Raw genomic sequence first — 23,075 nt, 5'->3', positions numbered from 1 at the left:
AATATGCACTGTCACTGTCAACTAAATGTGATGAATAGTTTCCAACTGGGAAGTCTTACACAAATTGGAAGTGCAAATTTGTAAAAAAAAATGTTTTAATAAAAGCATATGGCCGCTCTGGAAAACAAGGCTACTATGGCCTGTGCTGTGCACTACAAACACTACAGGCTTTATCTTCAGTGATGTATTCCAGTATAATGTAACATACTGTACAATATGGCCTGGTATTTTGAAGCATATTTGTTAGTGTTAGGAGCCCCTCTGTCACCTCCACTAATGGTTCCTCAGGGGGGTTTAAGTGCAAAGAGGAAAATGCGTCCCAAATGGCACCCTAATCCCTTTATAGTGCACTCCTTTTGACCTGGGCCAGTAGGGGTCTGGTCAAAAGTAGTGCACTATATAATGAATAGGGTGCTATTTGGGACACATACAATGTGTTGAATGTCCATTTATTTTCTGCCTGAGGCACTGAGAGCAGGGTGTGTTCTTCATGTGTGAACCGTGAGGGGTGGCCCTCACCCCACTGTGTATGGTGCCGCCTGCCTGCCTGCCTGCCTGCCTGCCTGCCTGCCGCCTGCCGCCGCCGCCGCGGACTATTTGTGTGTGTCTGTGTATATGCACGTGTGTGCATGTGGCAAATGTATGTACAGTATGAATCAATGGGTCTGCAGAAGAATGACACAAGACGATGATATAAGAATGTGCCGCTGTTGTCGAGTTATATAATCATCTCAGGCTACACTCATTGTGTGTGTGTGTGTGTGTGTGTGTGTGTGTGTGTGTGTGTGTGTGTGTGTGTGTGTGTGTGTGTGTGTGTGTGTGTGTGTGTGTGTGTGTGGGGGGGGGGCGCGTGCGCACATGCAGCTGGTCCACTGTATCTTAAAGTGGCACCTCTATTTACATGGAGACGGCCGAGTCAAAAGCGTGGCACTTGTGTTCAGTGGAGTGGAGGAAGATTTTACAAATAAAGAGCAGAGCAAAGGAGGAGCATATGTACAGAACTAAACAATGCGTGGCTATAGACAGATGGTCTTAGGAGGCACACCACAAACAGGCATTGAGATAAACACTTCTAATTTATCCTGATGATAATAATGACTGCCATGAACCTGTCATACAGCATATATTATACTATTACACATGACCAGTATACCTCTTTTTACATTGTCCTGTGACACCCACCCTACTGTGCTGGTCCAGATATTTTCTTTTCACTTGAAAATGGGAAGTTGAGCCAAAAAAGTATAGATTGTCCCTGTTCTAGACTATAGTTGAGAACGTACAGTTATGACTGACTGTTCCCTGAAGGTGGGAAACAAGGTACAACACAGCTATGGGGAGTTTTTGCACTACTGAAGAACATTTGAACCAATCCTGACAAGGCCGATGAACAGTGTGCCTCACCGGAAGCCACATGTGATAAACCCGAGGCACAGATAAGTTTGTTCCATTCAGTATCGCCCGCTGTTCATCGAGCCCAGAACTGGGCGGTGCGGGGCCGAACAGATGTTCTACCTCATTTCCCTCCTACAGGGAACATTAGTTATAGCCATAACTATACGTTCCCTTTCAGTCGGTCAACTCCGTACAACACAGCTATAGGGATATGAAATCACGCCCCATGCCAACCTTAGCGTACACCAAATGAAATGGCCCACGGCAGACCACCCAGAGTTCCAACCTGACAGGAAAGCCTGTTGGACCCAGGTATTGCGCCATCTGTGCGCTGCCTAATGACTCTCTCCCGTCCCAGACGTAAGCACACTGTGGGCTACACTGGGGCCAGTGACATAGTGCAGCTGTAGAACTTACGTATACTAAACAAGAGAGCTGCACAATCAATTCCAAATGGGAGGCAGGAATCACCAATGGCAGTACACTAGCTAGCTCACCTTGACGAGTCAGCTAACCTGTGGGTAGCACGCTATGCAGCACTGTTTAGCTAGCCTGATCCCGTCCACATAAGACCTGATCATCGACCATCTTTGGGACGAGAGGTAAACGTGTTTGACCGAGGCAGGTACAGGCAGCCTGGCATGCCCACTGACCCGGCCGCTTTCTCCCTTCAAGTCGCCTCCCTTAGCCGGTGATAGATCGCATAGCTACCGGGTTGAGCTAGGGCAGCTTTCGCATGCCTCAGCCCAGGGCTGACAAGATATTTTACTAGATATTTTATCCGACTAAAGCCCCAAATCATCCTTGGGTCATGTAACTCATACCCAGCCGAGGTACGGGCACCCGTGACAGGAAGCCATAAGAGTTCCACACGTTTCCCAAAGGAGCCTGTGCGCACCATGGACTAGGGGAACAGTGACAGCCGCGTACAAGCCACTGTTACTATCACCGTCCCGTACACAAGCTGACCCAAGCGGGGGCAGATGGAGCATGCACCGCATCAAGACAGACAACAAAACGTGAGTATCTTTTTAATTTATTTAGACAAGGTCTTGAACCCGGCTTGTTAGCTTTCGTTGTTTTGGTTACATTACTCAGCCAATTAGCCAGGCTAAACACGCAGAAGAATAACTAACAGATTTAGCAGGAAAATCACGAAACCAGTTACCAAGCTTTAACACACAATGTCCAGAAGGATGAGCACGTTCTCCTTAAAACTTGTTATGGCTTGGGGGCAGTATTTTGACATCTAGATGAGAAGCGTACCCAAAGTAAACTGCCTGTTACTCAGGCCCAGAAGCTAGGATATGTATATAATTGGTAGATTTGGATAGAAAACACTCTAAAGTTTCCAAAACTGTTAAAAGAATGTCTGTGAGTATAACAGAACTAATATGACAGGCGAAAACCTGAGGAAAATCCATCCAGGAAGTGGGATATTTTTGATGTGTGTAGTTTTCAATTGATTGCCTATACAGTATGTGTTGGGTTAGGACCCAGATTGCAGTTCCTATGGCTTCCATTAGATATCAACAGTCTTTAGACATTGTTTCAGGCTTGTTTTCTGAAAAATGAGGAAGAATGAGACCATTTTCTAAGTGGACTGTAGAATGAACCAGAGCTAGTTTGCGCGCGTGACCGATTGCGTGCCGTTCGTTCTTTTTCCTTTCTATTGAATACGCTATTGTCTGGTTGAAATATTATGGATTATTTAGACAATAGACAACCTGAGGATTAATTATAAACATCGTTTGACATGTTTCAATGAACTTTACCGGTACTATTAGGATGTATTCGTCTGCATGTTGTGACCGCCATTGAGCCAGTGGATTACTGAACAAAACGCGCCAACAAAACTGAGTTATTGGGAAATAAAGAGGGACTTTATCGAACAAAACGAACATTTATTGTGTAACAGGGACTCTTGTGACTGCAACCATATGAAGATCATCAAAGGTAAGTGATTAATTTTATCGCTATTTCTGACTTTCGTGACTCCTCTACTTGGCTTGAAAATGTTTGTATGCTTTTGTAAGCGGGGTGCTGTCCTCAGATAATCGCATGGTATGCTTTCGCCGTAAAGCCTTTTTGAAATCTGACACAGAGGCTGGATTAACAAGAAGTTAATCTTTAAGCCGATGCATAACACTTGTATCTTTTATGAATGTTTATTATGAGTATTTCTGTATTTTAAATTTGGCGCTCTGCAATTTCACCGGATGTTGTCGAGGTGGGTCGCTAGCCTGCGCCAGAAAGGTTAAGTGTGAGTGGTAAATTGAAGTAAACCCTTGTATTTCGCGTTCCCATGTTTATTTTTAAAGAATACGTGAAATTGTTCTGCTCAGCTCGAGGTGAAGAGCAGAAGAATTGAAGGAATGAATTCGTGTCTTGGGTTTATCACCTGTGGAAGGCCGGACTTCCGGTGAGGCACGGTGTTCATTGGCCTTCTCAGGCGTGATTCTAACGTTCCTCAGTAGAGGGCGTTAGCGTATGAACTCCCCATAACTGTGTTGTACCGATTTGACTGACTGAAAGGGAACCATATCAACTGTGTAGATAATTTAATGGAAGGACTTGTATGAACTGCATAGTTAGTTCAGTGCCATTCGTCTTCTTTATCCAGCCTTCTCTTTCCTATACCCTCTCTCTTTTACCCCCCCCCCCCCTCCCCCACCCACCCACCTCCCCTCCAGTGCCAAGGTTTTGTGCTCACTGCTCACCCAGTCAGTCCATTTCAGTGAGTGCTTCTCTCGTTGGGCCTCCGAGAGCCCCGGTTGCATTTCAAAGACTCACTTCAATTTGCCATCTATTTTCCTCCATGCATGTTATTGCATAATTCCAGCAACATTATATAGCTCTATTTAGCCAAATTAAAAACAATGTTGCTCTCTCTCTCTCCAGTCTAAATCAAGCCTTGGGGTTCTGGCATTCATTTGTCTATTTTTACTTGGTCAATTTCTTTCTGTTAACATTCTGCACAAAACGCTAGGCCTCATCTTTGTCAAGGAAGGTATTGACGATTGATGTATGACATGCTAGATGGACAAGTCGTCATTGTAAATAACAATTTGTTCTTAATTGACTTACCCGTATAAATAAAGGTGTCCTAAAATAAAATAGAAAAATGGACGGAGAGCCATGAACAACACACAAATGTACAGTAACGCTGCCAGAAGTGATGATTCTAGTCTCTCTTTTGTGTTTTAACAGTGGGATTCCAGGGAAGAAGTGTGGTACCATCAAAGTGAGAGCAGAGGAGCTGAGCAATTGCAGGGTGAGTGGTTTTTGTGTGTAAAAAACTGCAGCTGTTGTAAGTGTTCCCCTTTTAATGAACAGTCATCATGAAAATGGAACAGCTTTAGCATTTTCAGCAGTGGCTATTCAGTCATACATATCCACATACTCTACATGGGAGCACAACAATGACTTCTTGCCTTTTTTCCTACAAATAATTCACTAAATACTAAGGGACCCAGTCAATCAAAACAGGTCATGAAATGTAAAAGAATTAGAACGGGAAAAAAGCAAACAGAGAAAAATGACTATTTTCCCAGTCTGTGGTTTTTATTGTCTGTCTGTTCCATCTATCTGTAACCTGTTCTCTCTAGGAGTCAGTGATGCTGCAATTCTGTGGGAACAAGTTGGACAAGAAAGACTTCTTTGGGAAATCGGATCCTTTTCTGGTCTTCTACCGTAGTAACGAAGACGGATCGTAAGTCGTCACAACACGCGTTGATTTATTATTACATACAAAATCTAATTAAAACTTTATTTATTCACAACCACAAATCATGTTTGTTTACATACAGTATACTGTACTATGTGATGGGTGGCAGGTAGCCTATCGGTTAAGAGCATTGGGCCACTAACCGAAAGGTCACTGGTTCGAATCACCGAGCTGCCAAGATAGAAAAATCTGCCATTGAGCAAGACAGTTAACCTCTATGGGCTAGGTGGGACGCTTGCGTCCCACCTACTCAACAGCCAGTGTAATCCCGTGGCGCGTTATTCAAATTCCTCAAAAATGCAAAAACTTCAATTTTTCAAACATATGACTATTTTACACAATTTTATAGATAAGACTCTCGTTAATCTAACCACACTGTCCGATTTCAAAAAGGCTTTACAACGAAAGCAAAACATTAGATTATGTCAGCAGAGTACCCAGCCAGAAATAATCAGACACCCATTTTTCAAGCTAGCATATAATGTCACATAAACCCAAACCACAGCTAAATGTAGCACTAACCTTTGATGATCTTCATCAGATGACAACCCTAGGACATTATGTTATACAATACATGCATGTTTTGTTCAATCAAGTTCATATTTATATCAAAAACCAGCTTTTTACATTAGCATGTGACTAGCATGTGACTAGCATTCCCACCGAACACTGCCGGTGAATTTACTAAATTACTCACGATAAACGTTCACAAAAAGCATAACAATTATTTTAAGAATTATAGATACAGAACTCCTCTATGCACTCGATATGTCCGATTTTAAAATAGCTTTTCGGTGAAAGCACATTTTGCAATATTCTCAGTAGATAGCCCGGCATCACAGGGCTAGCTATTTAGACACCCAGCAAGTTTAGCACTCATCAAAGTCAGATTTACTATAAGAAAAATGTTATTACCTTTGCTGTCTTCGTCAGAATGCACTCCCAGGACTTCTACTTCAATAACAAATGTTGGTTTGGTTCAAAATAATCCATAGTTATATCCAAACAGCGGCGTTTTGTTCGTGCGTTCAAGACACTATCCGAAAGGGTAAATAAGGGTGACGAGCATGGCGCAATTCGTGACAAAAAAATTCAAAATATTCCATTACCGTACTTCGAAGCATGTCAACCGCTGTTTAAAATCAATTTTTATGCCATTTTTCTCATAAAAAAGCGATAATATTCTGACTGGGAATCTGCGTTTAGGTAAACAGAGGAAAGAAAATAAAGCATTCGGTCGACTCGGGCACGCGCCTAAGCCCATAGTACTCTGATCGGCCACTTGCCAAAAGCGATAAAGTGTTTCAGCCAGAGCCTGCCTCGATATCGTTCAGCTTTTTCCCGGGCTCTGAGAGCCTATGGGAGCCGTAGGAAGTGTCACGTTATTGCAAAGATCCTCAGTCTTCAATAAAAAGAGCCAAGATGAAACACAATTTGTCAGACAGGCCACTTCCTGCATGGAATCTTCTCAGGTTTTGGCCTGCCATATGAGTTCTGTTATACTCACAGACACCATTCAAACAGTTTTAGAAACTTTAGGGTGTTTTCTATCCAAAGCCAATAATTATATGCATATTCTAGTTACTGGGCAGGAGTAGTAACCAGATTAAATCGGGTACGTTTTTTATCCGGCTGTGTCAATACTGCCCCCTAGCCCTAACAGGTTAACCCCCCACAACAACTGCTCCCTGGGTGCCGATGACGTGGTCATCGATTTTAGGCAGCCCCCACAACTCTGATTCAGGGGGTTGAGTTAAATGCGGAAGACACATTTCGGTTGAATGCATTCAAACAGACAAAGTGTAAATACAGGACTAAGATTGAATCCTACTACACCAGCTCTGACGCTCGTCGGATGTGGCAGGGCTTGCAAAATATTACGGACTACAAAGGGAAACCCAGCCGCGAGCTGCCCAGTGACACAAGCCAACCAGACAAGCTAAATGACTTCTATGTGCGCTTCGAGACAAGCAACACTGAAACATGCATGCGAGCAGCAGCTGTTGCGGATGACAGTGTGATCACGCTCGCCGTAGCCGTTCTGAGTAAGACCTTTAAACAGGTCAACATTCATAAGGCCGCAGAGCCAGACGGATTACCAGAATGTGTACTCCGAGCATGACCAACTGGCAAGTGTCTTCACTGACCTTTTTATTACCTGTCCCTGGCCGAGTTTGTAATACCTACATGTTTCAAGCAGACCACCATACTCCCTGTGCCCAAAAACACTAAGGTAACCTGCCTAAATGACTACCGACCCATAGCACTCACGTCTATAGCCATGAAGTGCTTTGAAAGGCTGGTCATGGCTTACATCAATACCATCATCCCAGAAACCCTAGACCTAGTCCAATTTGCATACTTCCCCAACATATCCACAGGTGACACAATCTCTGTTGCACTCAACACTGCCCTTTCCCACCTGGACAGAAGAAATACCTATGTGAGAATGCTGTTCATTGACTACATCTCAGCGTTCAACACCATAGTGCCTGCAAAGCTCATCACTAAGCTAAGAACCCTGGGACTTAACACCTCCCTCTGCAACTGGATCCTGGACTTCCTGACGGCCGCCCCCAGGTGGTAAGGGTAGGCAACAACATCATCTGCCATGCTGATCCTCAACCCAGGGGCCCATCAGGGGTGCGTGCTTAGTACCCTCCTGTACTGCCTGTTCACCCATGACTGCGTGGCCAAGCATGACTCTAACACCATCATTAAGTTTGCCAACAACACAACGTTGGTAGGCCTGATCACCGACAACGATGAGATAGCCTATAGGGAGGAGGTCAGAGACCTGGAAGTGTGGTGCCAGGACAACAACCTCTCCCTCAACGTGATCAAGACAAAGGAGATGATTGTGGAATACAGGAAAACGAGGGCCGAGCACGCTCCCATTCTCATTGACGAGGCTGTAGTGAAGCAGGTTGAGAGCTTCAAGTTCCTTGGTGTCCACGTCACCAACAAACTATCATGGTCCAAACACACCAAGACAGTCATGAAGAGGGCACGACAACGCCTATTCCCCCTCAGGAGACTGAAAAGATTTGGCATGGGTCCTCAGATCCTTCTATAATTTTACAGCTGCACCATCGAGAGCAGAGGGTAGTGCGTATGGCCCAGTACATCACTGGGGCCAAGCTTCCTGCCACCCAGGACCTCTATACCAGGCGGTGGCATAGGAAAGGCCCTAAAAATTGCCAAAGACTCCAGCCACCCTAGTCATAGACTGTTCTCTCTGCTAACTCACAGCAAGCGATACCGGAGCACCAAGTCTACGTCCAAGAGGCATCTTAACAGCTTCTACCCCCAAGCCATAAGACTGCTAAACAGCTAATCAAATGGCTACCCGGACTATTTGCTTTCTATGCATAGTCACTTTACCTACATGTACATATTACCTTAATTACTTTGACTAACCTGTGCCCCTGCACACTGACTCAGTACCGGTACTCCCTGTACATAGCCTCATTGTTATTTTATTATTGCTCTTTTATTTTTGACTTTAGTTTATTTAGTAAATATTTTTCTTAACTCTTATTTTTCTTAAAACTGCATTGTTGATTAAGGGCTTGTAAGTAAGCATTTCATGGTAATGCACCTGTTGTATTCGGTGCATGTGACATACAATTTGATCTGATTTGATTTTCTGCCCATACACAGTGGATAATAGGTCTGTAGCTTCCAGTCAAATCTCGTATCCACAACAAGACCATGGTGCTTACCTACGGAACAGCAAGAGTCATCTCCCGTCTGGACTACTGCATCTCTATGTTGGCTGGGCCTCCCGCTTTTGCCCTCAAACACCTGCAACTTATCCAGAACGCCGCAGCCCGCCTGGTGTTCAACCTTCCCAAGTTCTCCCATGTCACGCTGCTCCTATGCACCCTCCACTGGCTTCCAGTCGAAGCTCACAAGACCATGTTGCTTGCCTACATAAAGCAAGAGGAACTTCCCCTCCCTACCTTCAGGCTTTGCTAAAACCCTACAACCCGAGCACTCAGTTCTGCCACCTCAGGTCTCTTGGCCCTCCCCTACGGGAGGGCAGCTCCCGCTCAGCCCAGTCCAACCTCTTCTCTGTCCTGGCACCCCAATAGTGGAACCAGCTTCCATCTGAATCTTGGACAGCAGAGTCCCTGCCCATCTTCCTGAAAACATCTGAAACCCTACCTCTTCAAACAGTATCTTAAATAATCCTCCTCCTCAAACCCTCCCTCCCCAAACCAGCATTTGCACAGAGAGTATAGGTGGTAAGGGATGAGTGGATGTGAAAGAAAGGATGAGAGGAGAAATTAAGAAAATGAAATGCAAGGAAAATAAAGGGTGAGCCTGAGTTAAACATACATTGTATGGGACGGCTTTGCCCAGCAGATGTTTTTATGCGAGCTGACTCCCATATCTTGCACTCAACACATTTGGCTTTTGTGCAGCTGGATATTTACTGAAGCAGTTTAAATGGCTAGCTCTGGGGCACAACAGCAGCATGATCTCCCTGACCACATGGCCACACTGTATCCTGTATAAGAACATGAAGCTACTGCTGCTGTTGTTGTTTTGACTTCTATACAGCAAAAACATTTTTTTTTTAAATAAGTAGGAGTTAAAAACCACATGTTGTCTTGAAAGGGTCCTAACAGCCATTGTGTTTGTGCGTGCGTGCATGTGTGCATGTATGTGTGCGCGTGTGTTTCTAGATTTACTATCTGCCATAAGACAGAGGTAGTGAAGAACACTCTGGACCCAGTGTGGCAGGCGTTCAAGATCCCCGTCAAGGCCCTGTGCAACGGAGACTATGACAGGTAACTCATTCCTTAGATGCGGGTAACTGACAGATGCATAGATTCAGCACTTTGAAATAAAAAGGAGAATGGCAGAGATAGTCCCTTTTGAAGTGACTTCCTCCTTCTACACTACATTTCACGACATTACTACACTACAGTGCTCCAGTTAACACTAGAACTGCTGGGCTTCCAGGGACCCCCCTTCAAGCTAATGAGCAGTCATTCTGACTGCAACATTCTAACGGTGTAATTCATACATTTCCTATGTGCTATCGGCCAAAAAAATGTGGTTGTGTTTGAAGGCCTTGGGTAACATTTTCAAATAACACAATACCATTTTCATTCATTTACAGTATGTTACTGTAGGTTATATGTAAAAAGTTATATTTGTAGAGTGGCTTTGTTGCAACTATGAAACATAAAGCATATGTGTTGGAACACGGTAACAGCTTCTTTTTATGACAACAAAATAAAAATACCCCAACCACCAAGACGCACAGTCAAATTATGAAAACATCAATAGCCTTAACATCATTATAAGCACCAAGTGGCCTTCGTAAATTGTGAAACTCTATAATGGACATTAAAACCAGATAATTGGACAATTTGAAAATATATTGGGACACCTTACAATCATGAAGCAATATGCGCCTGTACATGCAGACCGTACCTGCTACAAAGTTACAAAAAGCTAAACCAACAACAACACAAAATGAAATTGGATACGTTGTAAACGCAGGTCCAACGAGGAAAAAGCTTAGCTAGCTAGCATTGATTTGCAGATCATTTTTGGGGGGAACATTTATTTCTCCGGTCCCCTCCGCCGCTAAAGCTGTCAAATCCTCCCACATGTTTCTAGTTTGACCAGCTGTTTTCAGCAACTGGTATTTTTGAATTTGGTCTTCATATTGGCAGGTTTGCTAGCAACAAACTAGCTAGCTTCTAGCCTAGTGTTTCATATGCGATCGATCTCGTAATTAACAGTCAGTGTTGACGAGTGTCCTGACGAGAAGGCAAACGTTTCTAGCTATGCCAGACAAAATCGTGCATTATCAGCTCATTGTTAAGAATACATCCAAATTTATGTCAATAGAAAACAGCTACCTTGCTGTTATTCTGGCTGCAGCGGTTGTGACTGTGTTAGCCTTAGCTAGCTAGCAAGCAAGGGATACGAGCGTTGCCAGTGAGCATGGCAATGGAAAATAAAGAACGAACGACTGTTGCGTCAATAAATATAGAAATAATTGAGCAAACAACGGATTAGAAAGTATGAATTTGACAATATAACAAAATGTTTTATTTCTGCTGGTAAATGTGTGCTTTCATATTGTTTTCTTTGGCAACTGTGTTATAAGAGGAATAAATGCCTCCGTTCTGTACATTACCTTGGAAAAATGTACTCCATAAAGGGACTCGGCAGCATTGTCCATTGCTTGTGTGCGTCTTCACACGATGGCATCAGTTGGATTTCATTTAGCTAACAGTTGACCAAATTTTCATAACTTTCACTTGCTTGACAAACTTAGACATAACTTTGTTTGGTTGTAGTGCATATTAGTTTCTGGTTTTCTCTTTATTGTGTCCCCATCATCTTGTCATTCTTCAGAACCATTGCGGAGCAGGCCTACAACGGCTGTGCAGGTGCCTTATTTTGCGCATAGGGAGGGAGCTCCGCTCTCACTTTGTTTATGGTGCCGGCCAGACTTGTTTTCTTTGACAGCAACTTATTCGCCAATGACAGTGAAGTGAAGAAATTGTCCGTGATGACATTTCTCCCCTTGCGAACTTAAGGTTCCATAAGCCTCTTCACCACATTCTCCAACACCTGCTGCCTGAAGTGGATATTTTCCCATAGATAGAAAGACATTCAGCATGTACAATTACGCACGCTCTCACTGTGTAGCCTACTCTAAGCAGGCCAGAGTAGACTGATAAGACTGCTTTGATTCGGTTGACTGATCCCTAACGTTTTTGAGGAAAAGTTGTTATTATGGATAGATTTCGAGTATGATTGTATGCAAACTTTCTGTGCAAAGCTAACTTTCATCAAGGGCTTAGGTGATGTATAGTTGGTTTATTTTCTCTCTTTGTCAGTACTCATTCTAAGGGTAACGGATGTGACCATTAGACTCTTCATAACATGTCAGCATCACTGCAAAACACGATCATGATAAAATATTCATACCCTTCATACTGCTTCCAAAGGATTTTTATGTTAGCAAAGAGGGCAATCTTGATCTATTTCGGGTGTACTCCCGTTCTCATGTGACCTGCAATCATGCGTTGTTCAGCTAACTGGAGCAGAGCATGTGATCACATGGCATAATAAAGGTCTTAAATTCATAATCATAATCAAGGTTTTAAAAATCAATAAACTTTCACCAGTCATGCTGAGTTTGTTTACTTCCTTGAGTAACTATGGGTACCCCCCCAGTGACAACATTGGTCTTTATCTGTGTAGTCTGCCCTGTGCATGCTTGTGAACTGCAGCTGTCAAGCATGAGGTGACTTACAATCTGACGAGATGTCAACGAAAGTGTTAACCCTGTGCCACTGGTAGGTTATAATTCAATTAAACTTTTTTTTTTACCATTTCAATAAACGAAAATGAAGAATTTTAACCCTTCATAGGAAAGACATCAACCTATTGACAATCATTGCATTCTCTCAACGAGCTTCACTTGGAATGCTTTTCCAACAGTCTTGAAGGAGTTCCCACATATGCTGAGCACTTGTTGAGTGCTTTTCCTTCACTATGCGGTCCAACTCATCCCAAACCATCTCAATTGGGTTGAGGTCAGGTGATTGTGGAGGCCAGGTCATCTGATGCAACACACCATCACTCTCCTTCTTGGTCAAATAGCCCTTACACAGCCTGGAGGTGTGTTGGGTCATTGTCTTGTTGAAAAACAGATGATAGTCCCACTAAGCACAAACCAGATGGGATGGTGTATCGCTGCAGAATGCAATGGTAGCCATGCTGGTTAAGTGTGCCTTGAATTCTAAATAAATCACAGACAGTGTCACCAGCAAAACACCCCCACACCATCACACCTCGTCCTCCATGCTTCACGGTTTGAACCACACATATGGAGATCATTCGTTCACCTACTCTGCGTCTCACAAAGACTCGGCGGTTGGAACCAAAAATCTCAAATTTGGACTCATCAGACCAAAGGACAGATTTCCACCAGTCTAATGTCCATTGCTCGTCTTTCTTGGCCCAAGCAAGTGTCTTCTTCTTATTGGTGTTTTTCAGTAGTAGTTTCTTTGCAGCAACTCGACCATGAAGGCCTGATTCACGCAGTCTCCTCTGAACAGTTGATGTTGAGATGTCTGTTACTTGAACTCTGTGAAGCATTTATTTGGGCTGCAATCTGAGGTGCAGTTAACTCTAATGAACTTATCCTCCACAGCAGAGGTAACTCTGGGTCTTCCTTTCCTGTGGAAATGAGAGCCAGTTTCATCATAGCGCCTGATGGTTTTTGCGACTGCACTTGAAGAAACTTTCAAAGTTCTTGAAATGTTCCGCATTGACTGACCTTCATGTCTTAAAGTAATGATGGACTGTTGTTTCTCTTTGCTTAGTTGAGCTGTTCTTACCATAATATGGACTTGGTCTTTTACCAAGTAGGGCTATCTTCTGTATACCACCCCTACAACTGATTGGCTCAAACGCATTAAGAAAGAAAGTAATTCACAAATTAACTTTTAACAAGGCACACCTGTTAATTGATATGCATTTCAGGTGACTACCTCATGAAGCTGGTTGAGAGAATGCAAGAGTGTGTGAAGCTGTCATCAAGGCAAAGGGTGGCTTCTTTGAACAATCTCAAATATAAAATATATATTTTTGGGTTACTACATGATTCCATATGTATTATTTCATAGTAGTTTTGACGTCTTCAGTATTATTCTACAATGTAGAAAATAGTAAAAATAAAGAAAAACCCTTGAATGAGTTGGTGTGTCCAAACTTTTGACTGGTACTGTAGTAGAGATGATAAGGGATGAGTGAAGAATGAGTCCAGCTAGCTTAAATAAACAAGGGAATGAAATGGGTGTATCAGTCCCTGAGTCTAGGGTTAGAGGTATACACTGAATCTACATAACATTAAGATCACCTGTTCTTTACATAACATACATTGACCAGGTGAATCCAGTTGAAAGCCATGATCCCTTATTGATGTCATTGTTAAATCCACTTCAAATGAGTGTTGATGAAGGGGAGGAGACAGATTAAAGAAGGATGTTTAAGCCTTGAAACAATTGACGCATGCATTGTGTATGTGTGCCATTCAGAGGGTGAATGGGCAAGACAAAAATTATAAGTGCCTTTTGATTGGGGTACGGTAGTAGGTGCCAGGCGCACCGGTTTGTGTCAAGAACTGCAACGCTGCTGGGTTTTTCACACTCAACAGTTTCATGTGTGTATCAAGAATGATCCACCAACCAAGAAACATCCAGCCAACTTGACACAACTGTAGGAGGCATTGGTGTCAACATGGGCCAGCATCCCTGTGGAACGATTCCGACACCTTGTGGAGTCCATGCCTCGATGAATTGAGGTTGTTCTGAGCGCAATTAGTAAAGTTTTCCTAATGTTTGGTATACTCAGTGTATATAAAGGCAGTTTTTTGGGACCGGTAACATATAAAGACTAACTGATACTGGTGAAATGCAATTCTTGAGGAGAAACGACCACACAGAATTTGTGTACATTTTGCCAGCCAAGGATGACAAGGCTTGGGTGGCTGCAGGTCTATTTGTACAGTCCATGTCATTTTTTGAACAAATGGGAGAATGTACCATTTCATAGAGCCTGCATTTGGCTGACTAAAGGGTGTGAGATTAATACAAAGCATGAGCTTATAAAAAAACTTTGAATGGAGTTTCAGTTTTGTATATTTATTCTATTACACAGTAGGTGATTATATAATATTTTAAATAAAACATCTGTCATTAATGATCTAAAATGAAATGTGTCATCATTTGCGGTCTGTCTTTTGGCACCCTGTAACATCCATAACGCAGAATGTCACATTCATAACACAATTTTCCTCTAGTGTTATTATGAATGTGTTTATATCTATGTAATTGTTGAGGAATGCAGCACTCTAATTCGCAATGAAAATAGAGACGAGAGGGCTTTGTGTTGGAGCCTATTTCTTCCTATTTAGGAAATAAGAGGTAGGCCCTACCTGTTTGACAGACAAAATTAGGCTATAGGCTGCTATATCTATCGATTTGTCTGTGAATTCCTCCACCCACCATTCACTCTTTAAATAGCTTACCTCCGTGTCAGTGAAGGACTGTTAAATTAAAACCAAGGCGCAAATTGAGGTGGCATGAGAGGGTATGCCAGAGGCCTACCTTTTATTAAAGAAAATGTCAACAAAAAAACACAGCCCTACCCTTTGTTAGCGTAAGATGTTGAAGAAAATAAAACTGATCTGATTATATAAAGTGATCTATAATTGCACTTTGGTCCACGATGCTTTATGCTATAAACAATCGTTAAAATGCCCAGGAAAGACGTGGCTCTGATGCATATGGGAATATCCTTGTTTAGTTTCTTTGATATTCAGAGGTTGACTTTGCTTGGGAAGTAATCTAATGCTGTCACTATCAATTAAGCTATTCATTTTCTGTACAATAGAATATGTTTAAATACAGACATCCTTTAGAGAGAAAAAAAGTGACCTCATTGGGTTAAGCCACGAAGAAGGGTAGCCATCAGTTAAAGCTTACATTTTTCTGCGTCGGTAGGCCGACTCTGTCTGGGGTGGAAAGGTAGACCTAACTTTTGACTTCTCAGATTTAATTATTTGCAAACGGACAGTTTCTTTACAAACCATGCACACAGATTTGGCATTGGAGAAATATGATCAAATGAACACGCAGGCTTATTTCTCTGTGCTTGTCTTAGTTTGTAATTTCGGTAATTTGTCTGGTATTAAAAAAAGATTCCACTAATATGTAAAATTACGAAAAATTGTATGAAATGTTTATAAAAGGCAATTTTTTCTCTCAGACCTGCTAATACGATGATAGATTCATGTAATGCTTTTACGATAAAGGTCTTTCTACCATGGTCCACGGTGGTCTGTAAACCTACAACCTTCTGGCCCGCAGCCCTGTGCGCTATAAAAATTCCTGCTTACAAGACGAAGAACAGTTTCTAAAACTGCATCTAAGTCTCTGGTCTGTCCAAGAATTGAGGGTAATCGGTAGACAGGTTCTCTGCTATCCACTTTGTTTGAATTATTATAGGGAAGGTCAGTTTTGTTTTTCTTCAAGCGTTCAAGGAGGGTTTAGGTAAAAAAAATTTGCTGAAGGGAAGGCCACCCATTTTCATTTCATTAGAGGTCCAATTTTCTCTATGTAACCCTTAATGTTCACTCCCTTAGTACATTGACTACCAAAAGCAGACACCTTTCTGAGAGCACACCCTCTTAGAGCCAGACCATCCTCTGTCACAGATGAGCACCTCTCTTTTAAACAGCAGAGATTTTCAATCAGACACACTAATTGGTTTTTCAAATGGAGTTTCTATCTCTCTCTTTCTCTTGCTCTCTCTCTCTCTCTCCTTCAGGAGCATAAAAGTGGAGGTGTATGATTGGGACCGAGATGGAGGGTGGGTACTGTCTCAGAAACATACGCGCACACTCCACTTATTATCTGCACTTCTGCTATAGTAATTGCCCCAGGGGCAACCACATGAATAGTCTGCACTCAGAAAAATTGCTTATGTATTTCATGTATGTCATTACATAATGTAGGTTATTGTTAGATGATTGCAAACAAACCTGCTGCTTGGAATCACCCTGTGATGGAGTTTGTAACAATGTATCGATGTTGCAACAAAGGCATTTTGAAAAGTCATGTATAAACCATCGGATCTGTTCCTAGAAAGGCGATCCCAGCTGGAAAGAAATCCAAGCAGGTGTGTGAGACACTGTTTGTGTTTACTCTTCCAGCCATGACTTCATTGGGGAATTCAATACCAGCTACAGAGAGATGTCAAGAGGCCAGTCACAGTTTCACAGCTACGAGGTGAGACATGTTGTAGCAGGTGTATATACACACACATTCACACACGCTAACGCACACCCCCACAAGGATAGTGAAACAAGCGCACACCCTTATCTTAACTGTTTACCCAAACATTGAGCCTTCAAGGGTGGTATTGCAGAGTCTAGGAGAGGGGCGTCATACATCTGGACCGCGAGGGGGTCCAATCAGGCATGCGGGTGGTTTTAGTAAAATACAAACTCAATATACTTTAAAATGACTACAACCAAATCGAAACTGTGTAGAAATGTGTAGAAACTATCCAACTTGCTAAAAATCCCCAAGATGAAAGCTAGACAGTCAGGGAGCATTGAACATTCCCAAAACGGTGGATAGAGGACTTTTTTTGGTGCAAATCTTGACGGTGAGGAAATATAACAATTTTCAGTGCACCCTCTGGACCTCATTGAAGACCAAATGCAGCCACCAGAGCAACATTTGTTTGACACCCCTGGTCTAAGCAGTCAATTTGATTGATGAAAAAACATTTTAAGTCAGGCTTTCAGTTGCCTTGGCTTTGTGTTCAACTCAAGATCAATAAGACACAACAAAGTGAACCAAACCATGTTCTGTTCTCTGCAGGTGGTAAATCCAAAGAAGAAAGGCAAGAAGAAGAAGAAATACCTCAACTCAGGAACAGTGAGTCGATACCCTCTTACACTCTTGACTTGAAAAGGCCACCTATCTTTCAACCCTAGCTGTATCTTAGTGGGATTGTATGGCTGTGTCTCAAATGGCACCATATTCCCTACAGCCCTCTGGGTTCTCGTCAAAGTAGTGCACTATATAGGGAATAGGATTCCACTTGCGATGCATACTATGGATGTAATTCTGCACTTATTTTTTGCATGTTCATAGCTCAAAGGATGCACAGTTTAATTAGTAGCTTTGTACTCTACTTTATGTGTTTTAGCCAACTCTTCTATTGTTGTCGTGCCATATTTAAATAAGGTGTTATAATTATGATACTACTGTATTTCCACTGAAATCCTGATGTGCGGCATGGCCCTCACAAACTTCTACAGATGCACCATTGAGAGCATTCTGTCGGGCTGCAGCACCGCCTGGTACGGCAACTGCACCACCCTCAACCACATGGCTCTCCAGAGGGTGGTGCGGCCAGCCAAACGCACTATGGGGGGCATGCTGCCTGCCCTCCAGGACATTTACAGCACTTGCTGTCAGAGAAAGGCCAAGAAGATCTTAAGGATCTCAGCCACCGAGTCCACGGTCTGTCCACTCTGCTACCATCTAGCAGACAGAGACGGTACAGGTGCATCCGAGCCGGGACCGAGAGACTGAAAAACAGCTTCTATCACCAGGACATCACACTGTTGAACAGCCATCACTAGCCGGCTACCTGCCCAGTACTCAGCCCTGCATGTTGAGACTAACACCCAATGTATATATGAATGCTGGTCACCTCATATTCTGTTTATATACTGTTGTTTACTCACTGTGTATGTACAATATATACTGTATTCTCGACATAGCTCATCCTAATATACATACTACTGTACATACTATTTTCTTTTCCAAATTATATACTGTCAATACACACCACATTTATATTCTGGATTCTGACACATGCTCACTCTAATATATCTACGATTTTTATCTCTTGATTTCTTGTTTCGATTCTTTTTATTTTGTGTATTTGTATTGTATTTGGGAGACATTCTACTGCAGCATTTCGCAGCACCTGCTATAACACCTGAAGATCTGTGTACGTGACCAATAAAATTTGATTTGATTTGTGTTTTAAAGGGATAGTTCACGTTTATAAAGTTTTCATCTTCATATAAAGTAGAAAATAAGCTGAAACTTCAAAAAGTATCCTTTTAACCTCCGAACATGTTGCCAGGTAACCCTTCTGTCCTGCCTGGTGGACATGGAGCTCACCTTCCTGGATTACATTAAAGGAGGGTACGTTCTCAAGTTGTATTTTTTAATTCAAGTTTTATTTGAATAGGGACACATTGGATACGCCATCACTCTTTATCTTATGTCTGTAATCCCTAGATGAGCATTACATTTACAAGTGAATCATTTAGTACTAGCTTTCTATTGTATATTGGGCTTTCTGATCGGGTTGTTCACCCATCCAACTTGGCTTGCTCGTTTTGCATTCCAAGCAACGTTATGTAGTACAGCAATAGAAATATGTTAATTTGACTAAAACGATTTCTATCGTAACCTTTTTATTTAGCGCTTGGCTCACTTACATCACTAGTGTGGTAATGGAAAGGAGGAACAAACTCATAGCTGAGTGGATTACTATTCAGCTCATAGGCCTATATTCATGTTGCAGGAAACAGCAGTTAATGATTAGTTATGACCCCCTTGTCAATGAATTGAATTAGTGAGATCACTTTGAATCATGGTATAATCAACTCTTGCATGAGTGATGTTTAATATCTTCCTTGTTTTTTTGTGTTGTAGGACTCAGATTAGTTTCACAGTGGCAATTGATTTCACAGCATCAAATGGTGAGTAGCTTAGCTCTTGTCAGCCCTTGAGAACCCTCGGCATGTGTGGCAGCAAGGTCTTCTTGACATCAACTTTGAATTGACAACCTTCTAGCTACAATACCGTACAAGTCTCTGTTACAAAACTGCTTCATATCATGCAAACTTGTCTTGGCTTTGAATATAAAAAGTCTCTATGCTGACCCCTTGTCTTCCGATGTAGACCTTGAGGAGATAGGTGTAGCAGCTCTGAGCTCAGTTGTATTGTATTTTGTTGGATTTCAGGCAACCCCTCCCAGCCCACCTCTCTACACTACATGAGTCCATACCAGCTGAATGCCTATGCCATGGCTCTGAGAGCTGTAGGGGAGATTATCCAGGACTACGACAGTGACAAGATGTTCCCTGCACTGGGCTTCGGAGCCAAACTGCCCCCAGACGGACGGGTCTCGCACGAGTTCGCTCTGGTAAGGAAACTGGAGACACCCCTGTCCATCTAGGGCAGCTGGTAGCCTAGCGGTTAAGAGCCCTTAACTGAAAAGTTCCTGGTTTGAATCCCCGAGCCTACTAGGTGAAACCCTAATTGTTCCTGTAAGTCGCTCTGGATAAGAGCGTCTGCTAAATGACCAAAATGTAAACGTAATCTCCCTCCATCCCTCATCCTTTTTACCTGCCAGTCTCCCGACCATCCTGGTTCTGGACCGCTGGAGGGAGAATTCAGAGGACAGGCTCATTCTTATGGCTGGAATGGAAAGGTATTAAAGACATGGTGCCCATTCCACTCCAAACCTTACAACGAGCCCATCCTCTGATTTAAAGTATTAGGCTTTGTTCATAAGTAGTTCACTATATAGGGAATGGGGTGCCATTTGGAACGCATACACAGTCCTCTACCGTATAAATTCCTATCCAGATGTGATGCCCATGCAGCCCCGGGCGCCGGCAGCCATTCCAGCTGCTCAGTTGGGTAATACTCAAGGAGAGTTAATCTAAGCATTAAGGATTTACCGAGTCAGCCTTTTAGCAAGGTGATACATGGAGGGAGAGAGCAAGAGAGAGGACACTAGAGGGACAAGGAAGAAGAGATGGGGAGTATAGGACAGAGAAGGTGGGATAAAGTAGAAGAGGACGAAGAGAGGCAGAATTAATTCAATTTGCAAAGCAAAGCGTGGCTGTCTTCTCCATGCTCACGGGAGGCCAAGCCAAGCAGCTAGGGTCAAGATGGCTTTCTCCAACTTCACTTTACTGAGAAACTCTATTATACAGTACACAACATAGTTTACATTATGCACATTGCATACAGTACAAAACAATTTGCAGGAATGAAAATACATGTTAATCTCACCATAATTGCAAGGTGAAATCCAAGATTATATGGTGTTCTCCCAAAGTTGTTACTTGACACTACAGAGTTAAAAAGTGGTTTATGCATTTACTTATCTTGTATGTTCTGCATGCTGTTTGGGGTATAGGTCAGGTTTTTGTAAAAACACAGAGACAACTGCTGTTATGCAATGTGCTTTTAAATAAATGTAATTCATTGATAATCAATTAATTGATTCCTATATTGTTTGTTCTTTGTGTGTCTGTGCAGAATGGGAACCCCCAGAATCCATACTGCAGTGGGATAGAGGGGGTGATGGAGGCTTACTACCAAAGCCTCAAGTCTGTTCGCCTCTATGGACCCACACATTTCTCCCCTGTCATTAACCACGTGGCCAGGTAGGTCGCACGCACGCACACTCATGCACACACATGCATACGCATGATCGCAGACAGCGGACACACAAACACTTGCACACATACATACGCATGCACGCACACAGACAACACACACACACAGACACAGACAACACACAGACACACACACCAATACACTCAGAACCACCCACCATGTATTTGTATTTATTAGGGATCCCCATTAGCTCCTGCCAAGGCAGCAGCTGCTCTTTCTGGGGGCAAAAGACATTAAGGCGCTTACGTCACACATAAAACAAAAGATTAAACAGTACATCATATAACATTATTACACCACTACATATCTACAATACAAAATGTATTGTCACAACTTCCGCCGAAGTTGGTCCCTCTCCTTGTTCGTGCGGCGTTCGGCGGTCGACGTCACCGACCTTCTAGCCATCGCCGATCCACTTTTCATTTTCCATTGGTTTTATCTTGTCTTCCATCACACCTGGTTCCAATTCCATCAATTCCATTTTATGTATTTAACCCTCTGTTCCCCCCATGTCCTTGTCTGTAATTGTTTCTTGTAGTGCTTGTGCACGGCATGCTGGTTATCACCGGGTTTTGTTTAACCCATTTCATGTATTGTTCTGTTGACGGTGGTTTATGTTTGTTAAACGACACCGTTGTAAATCAGTTTTCGCTCTCCTGCGCCTGACTTCTCTGCCACCAGTACGCACCACATTACATGTATAATACCAACATACAACAATATTACAATGTATGTGTGTGTAGAGTGTGTGTGCTAGCGTGTGTGTGTGTCTGTGTGTGTGTGTGTGTGTGTGTGTGCTTCACAGTTCCTTAAGGTGTATTTTTATCTGTTTTTTTAAATCTGATTCTACTGCTTGCATCAGTTACCTGATGTGGAATAGAGTTCCATGTAGTCATGGCTCTATGTAGTACTGTGAGCCTCCCATAGTCTGTTCTGGACTTGGGGATTGTGAAGAGACCTCTGGTGGCATGTCTTGTGGGGTATGTATGGGTGTCCGAGCTTTGTGTTAGCAGTTTAAACAGATAGCTCGATGCATTCAGCTTGTCAACACTTCTTACAAAAACAGGTAGTGATGAAGTCAATCTCTCCTCCACTTTGAGCCATGAGAGATTAACATGCATTTTATTAATGTTAGCTCTCCATGTACATTTAAGGGCCAGCCGTGCTGCCCTGTCCCTCTTTGTGGCACCTACCTACACGACTGAATAGTAGTCCAGGTGTGACCAAACTAGGGCCTGTAGGACCTGCCTTGTTGATAGTGTTTTATTATGGACATAATTCTCCCCATCTTAGCTACTGTTGATCAGGCCCGAGTTTGGTCACACCTGGACTACTGTTCAGTCATGTAGGTAGGTGCCACAAAGAGGCACCTACCTAACTTTGAGGATCTGAGGACCCATGCCAAATGTTTATATGTTTTATTTATTACAAATAAATAACAAGTACCTTATTTACATAAGTATTCAAACCCTTTGCTATGAGACTCGAAATTGAGCCCAGGTGCATCTTGTTTCCATTGATCATCCTTGAGAAGTTTCTACAACTTGAAGTCCACCTGTGGTAAATTTAAATTGATTGGACATGAGAGAGCTCCGAGACAGGATTGTGTTGAAGCAAAGATCTGGGGAAGGGTATCGAAAAAATTCTGCAGCATTGAAGGTCCCCAAGAACACAGTGGCCGCCATCATTCTTAAATGGAGTAAGTTTGGAATCACCAAGACTTCCTAAAGAGAGGTGACCTAGAACCCAATGGTCACTCTGACAGAGCTCCAGAGTTCCTCTGTGGAGAAGGGAGAACCTTCCAGAAAGACAGCCATCTCTGCAGCACTCCACCAATCAGGCCTTTATGGTAGAGAGACCAGATGGAAGCCACTCCTCAGTAAAAGGCACATGAC

At 42.8% G+C, this 23,075-nt stretch overlaps 1 protein-coding gene across 1 annotated transcript in view; it reads left to right on the top strand.

Annotated features, from left to right (window-relative positions):
• Nucleotides 1–23,075, top strand: part of LOC106573107 (copine-8) — a 102,496-nt gene that overhangs the window by 64,637 nt on the left and 14,784 nt on the right. The window contains exons 7-16 of the mRNA XM_082962494.1: nt 4,606–4,669; nt 5,004–5,107; nt 9,817–9,921; nt 16,499–16,540; nt 16,884–16,959; nt 17,560–17,616; nt 18,842–18,903; nt 19,420–19,466; nt 19,731–19,912; nt 21,040–21,167. Coding sequence (XP_082818620.1) covers nt 4,606–4,669; nt 5,004–5,107; nt 9,817–9,921; nt 16,499–16,540; nt 16,884–16,959; nt 17,560–17,616; nt 18,842–18,903; nt 19,420–19,466; nt 19,731–19,912; nt 21,040–21,167 — 867 coding nt within the window. The remainder of the gene's footprint in view (nt 1–4,605; nt 4,670–5,003; nt 5,108–9,816; nt 9,922–16,498; nt 16,541–16,883; nt 16,960–17,559; nt 17,617–18,841; nt 18,904–19,419; nt 19,467–19,730; nt 19,913–21,039; nt 21,168–23,075) is intronic.

Source organism: Salmo salar, chromosome 16, assembly GCF_965601325.2.
Source record: "Salmo salar chromosome 16, fSalSal1, whole genome shotgun sequence".
Lineage (NCBI taxonomy): Eukaryota > Metazoa > Chordata > Actinopteri > Salmoniformes > Salmonidae > Salmo > Salmo salar.
This window is presented reverse-complemented; position numbering and strand designations above follow the sequence as displayed.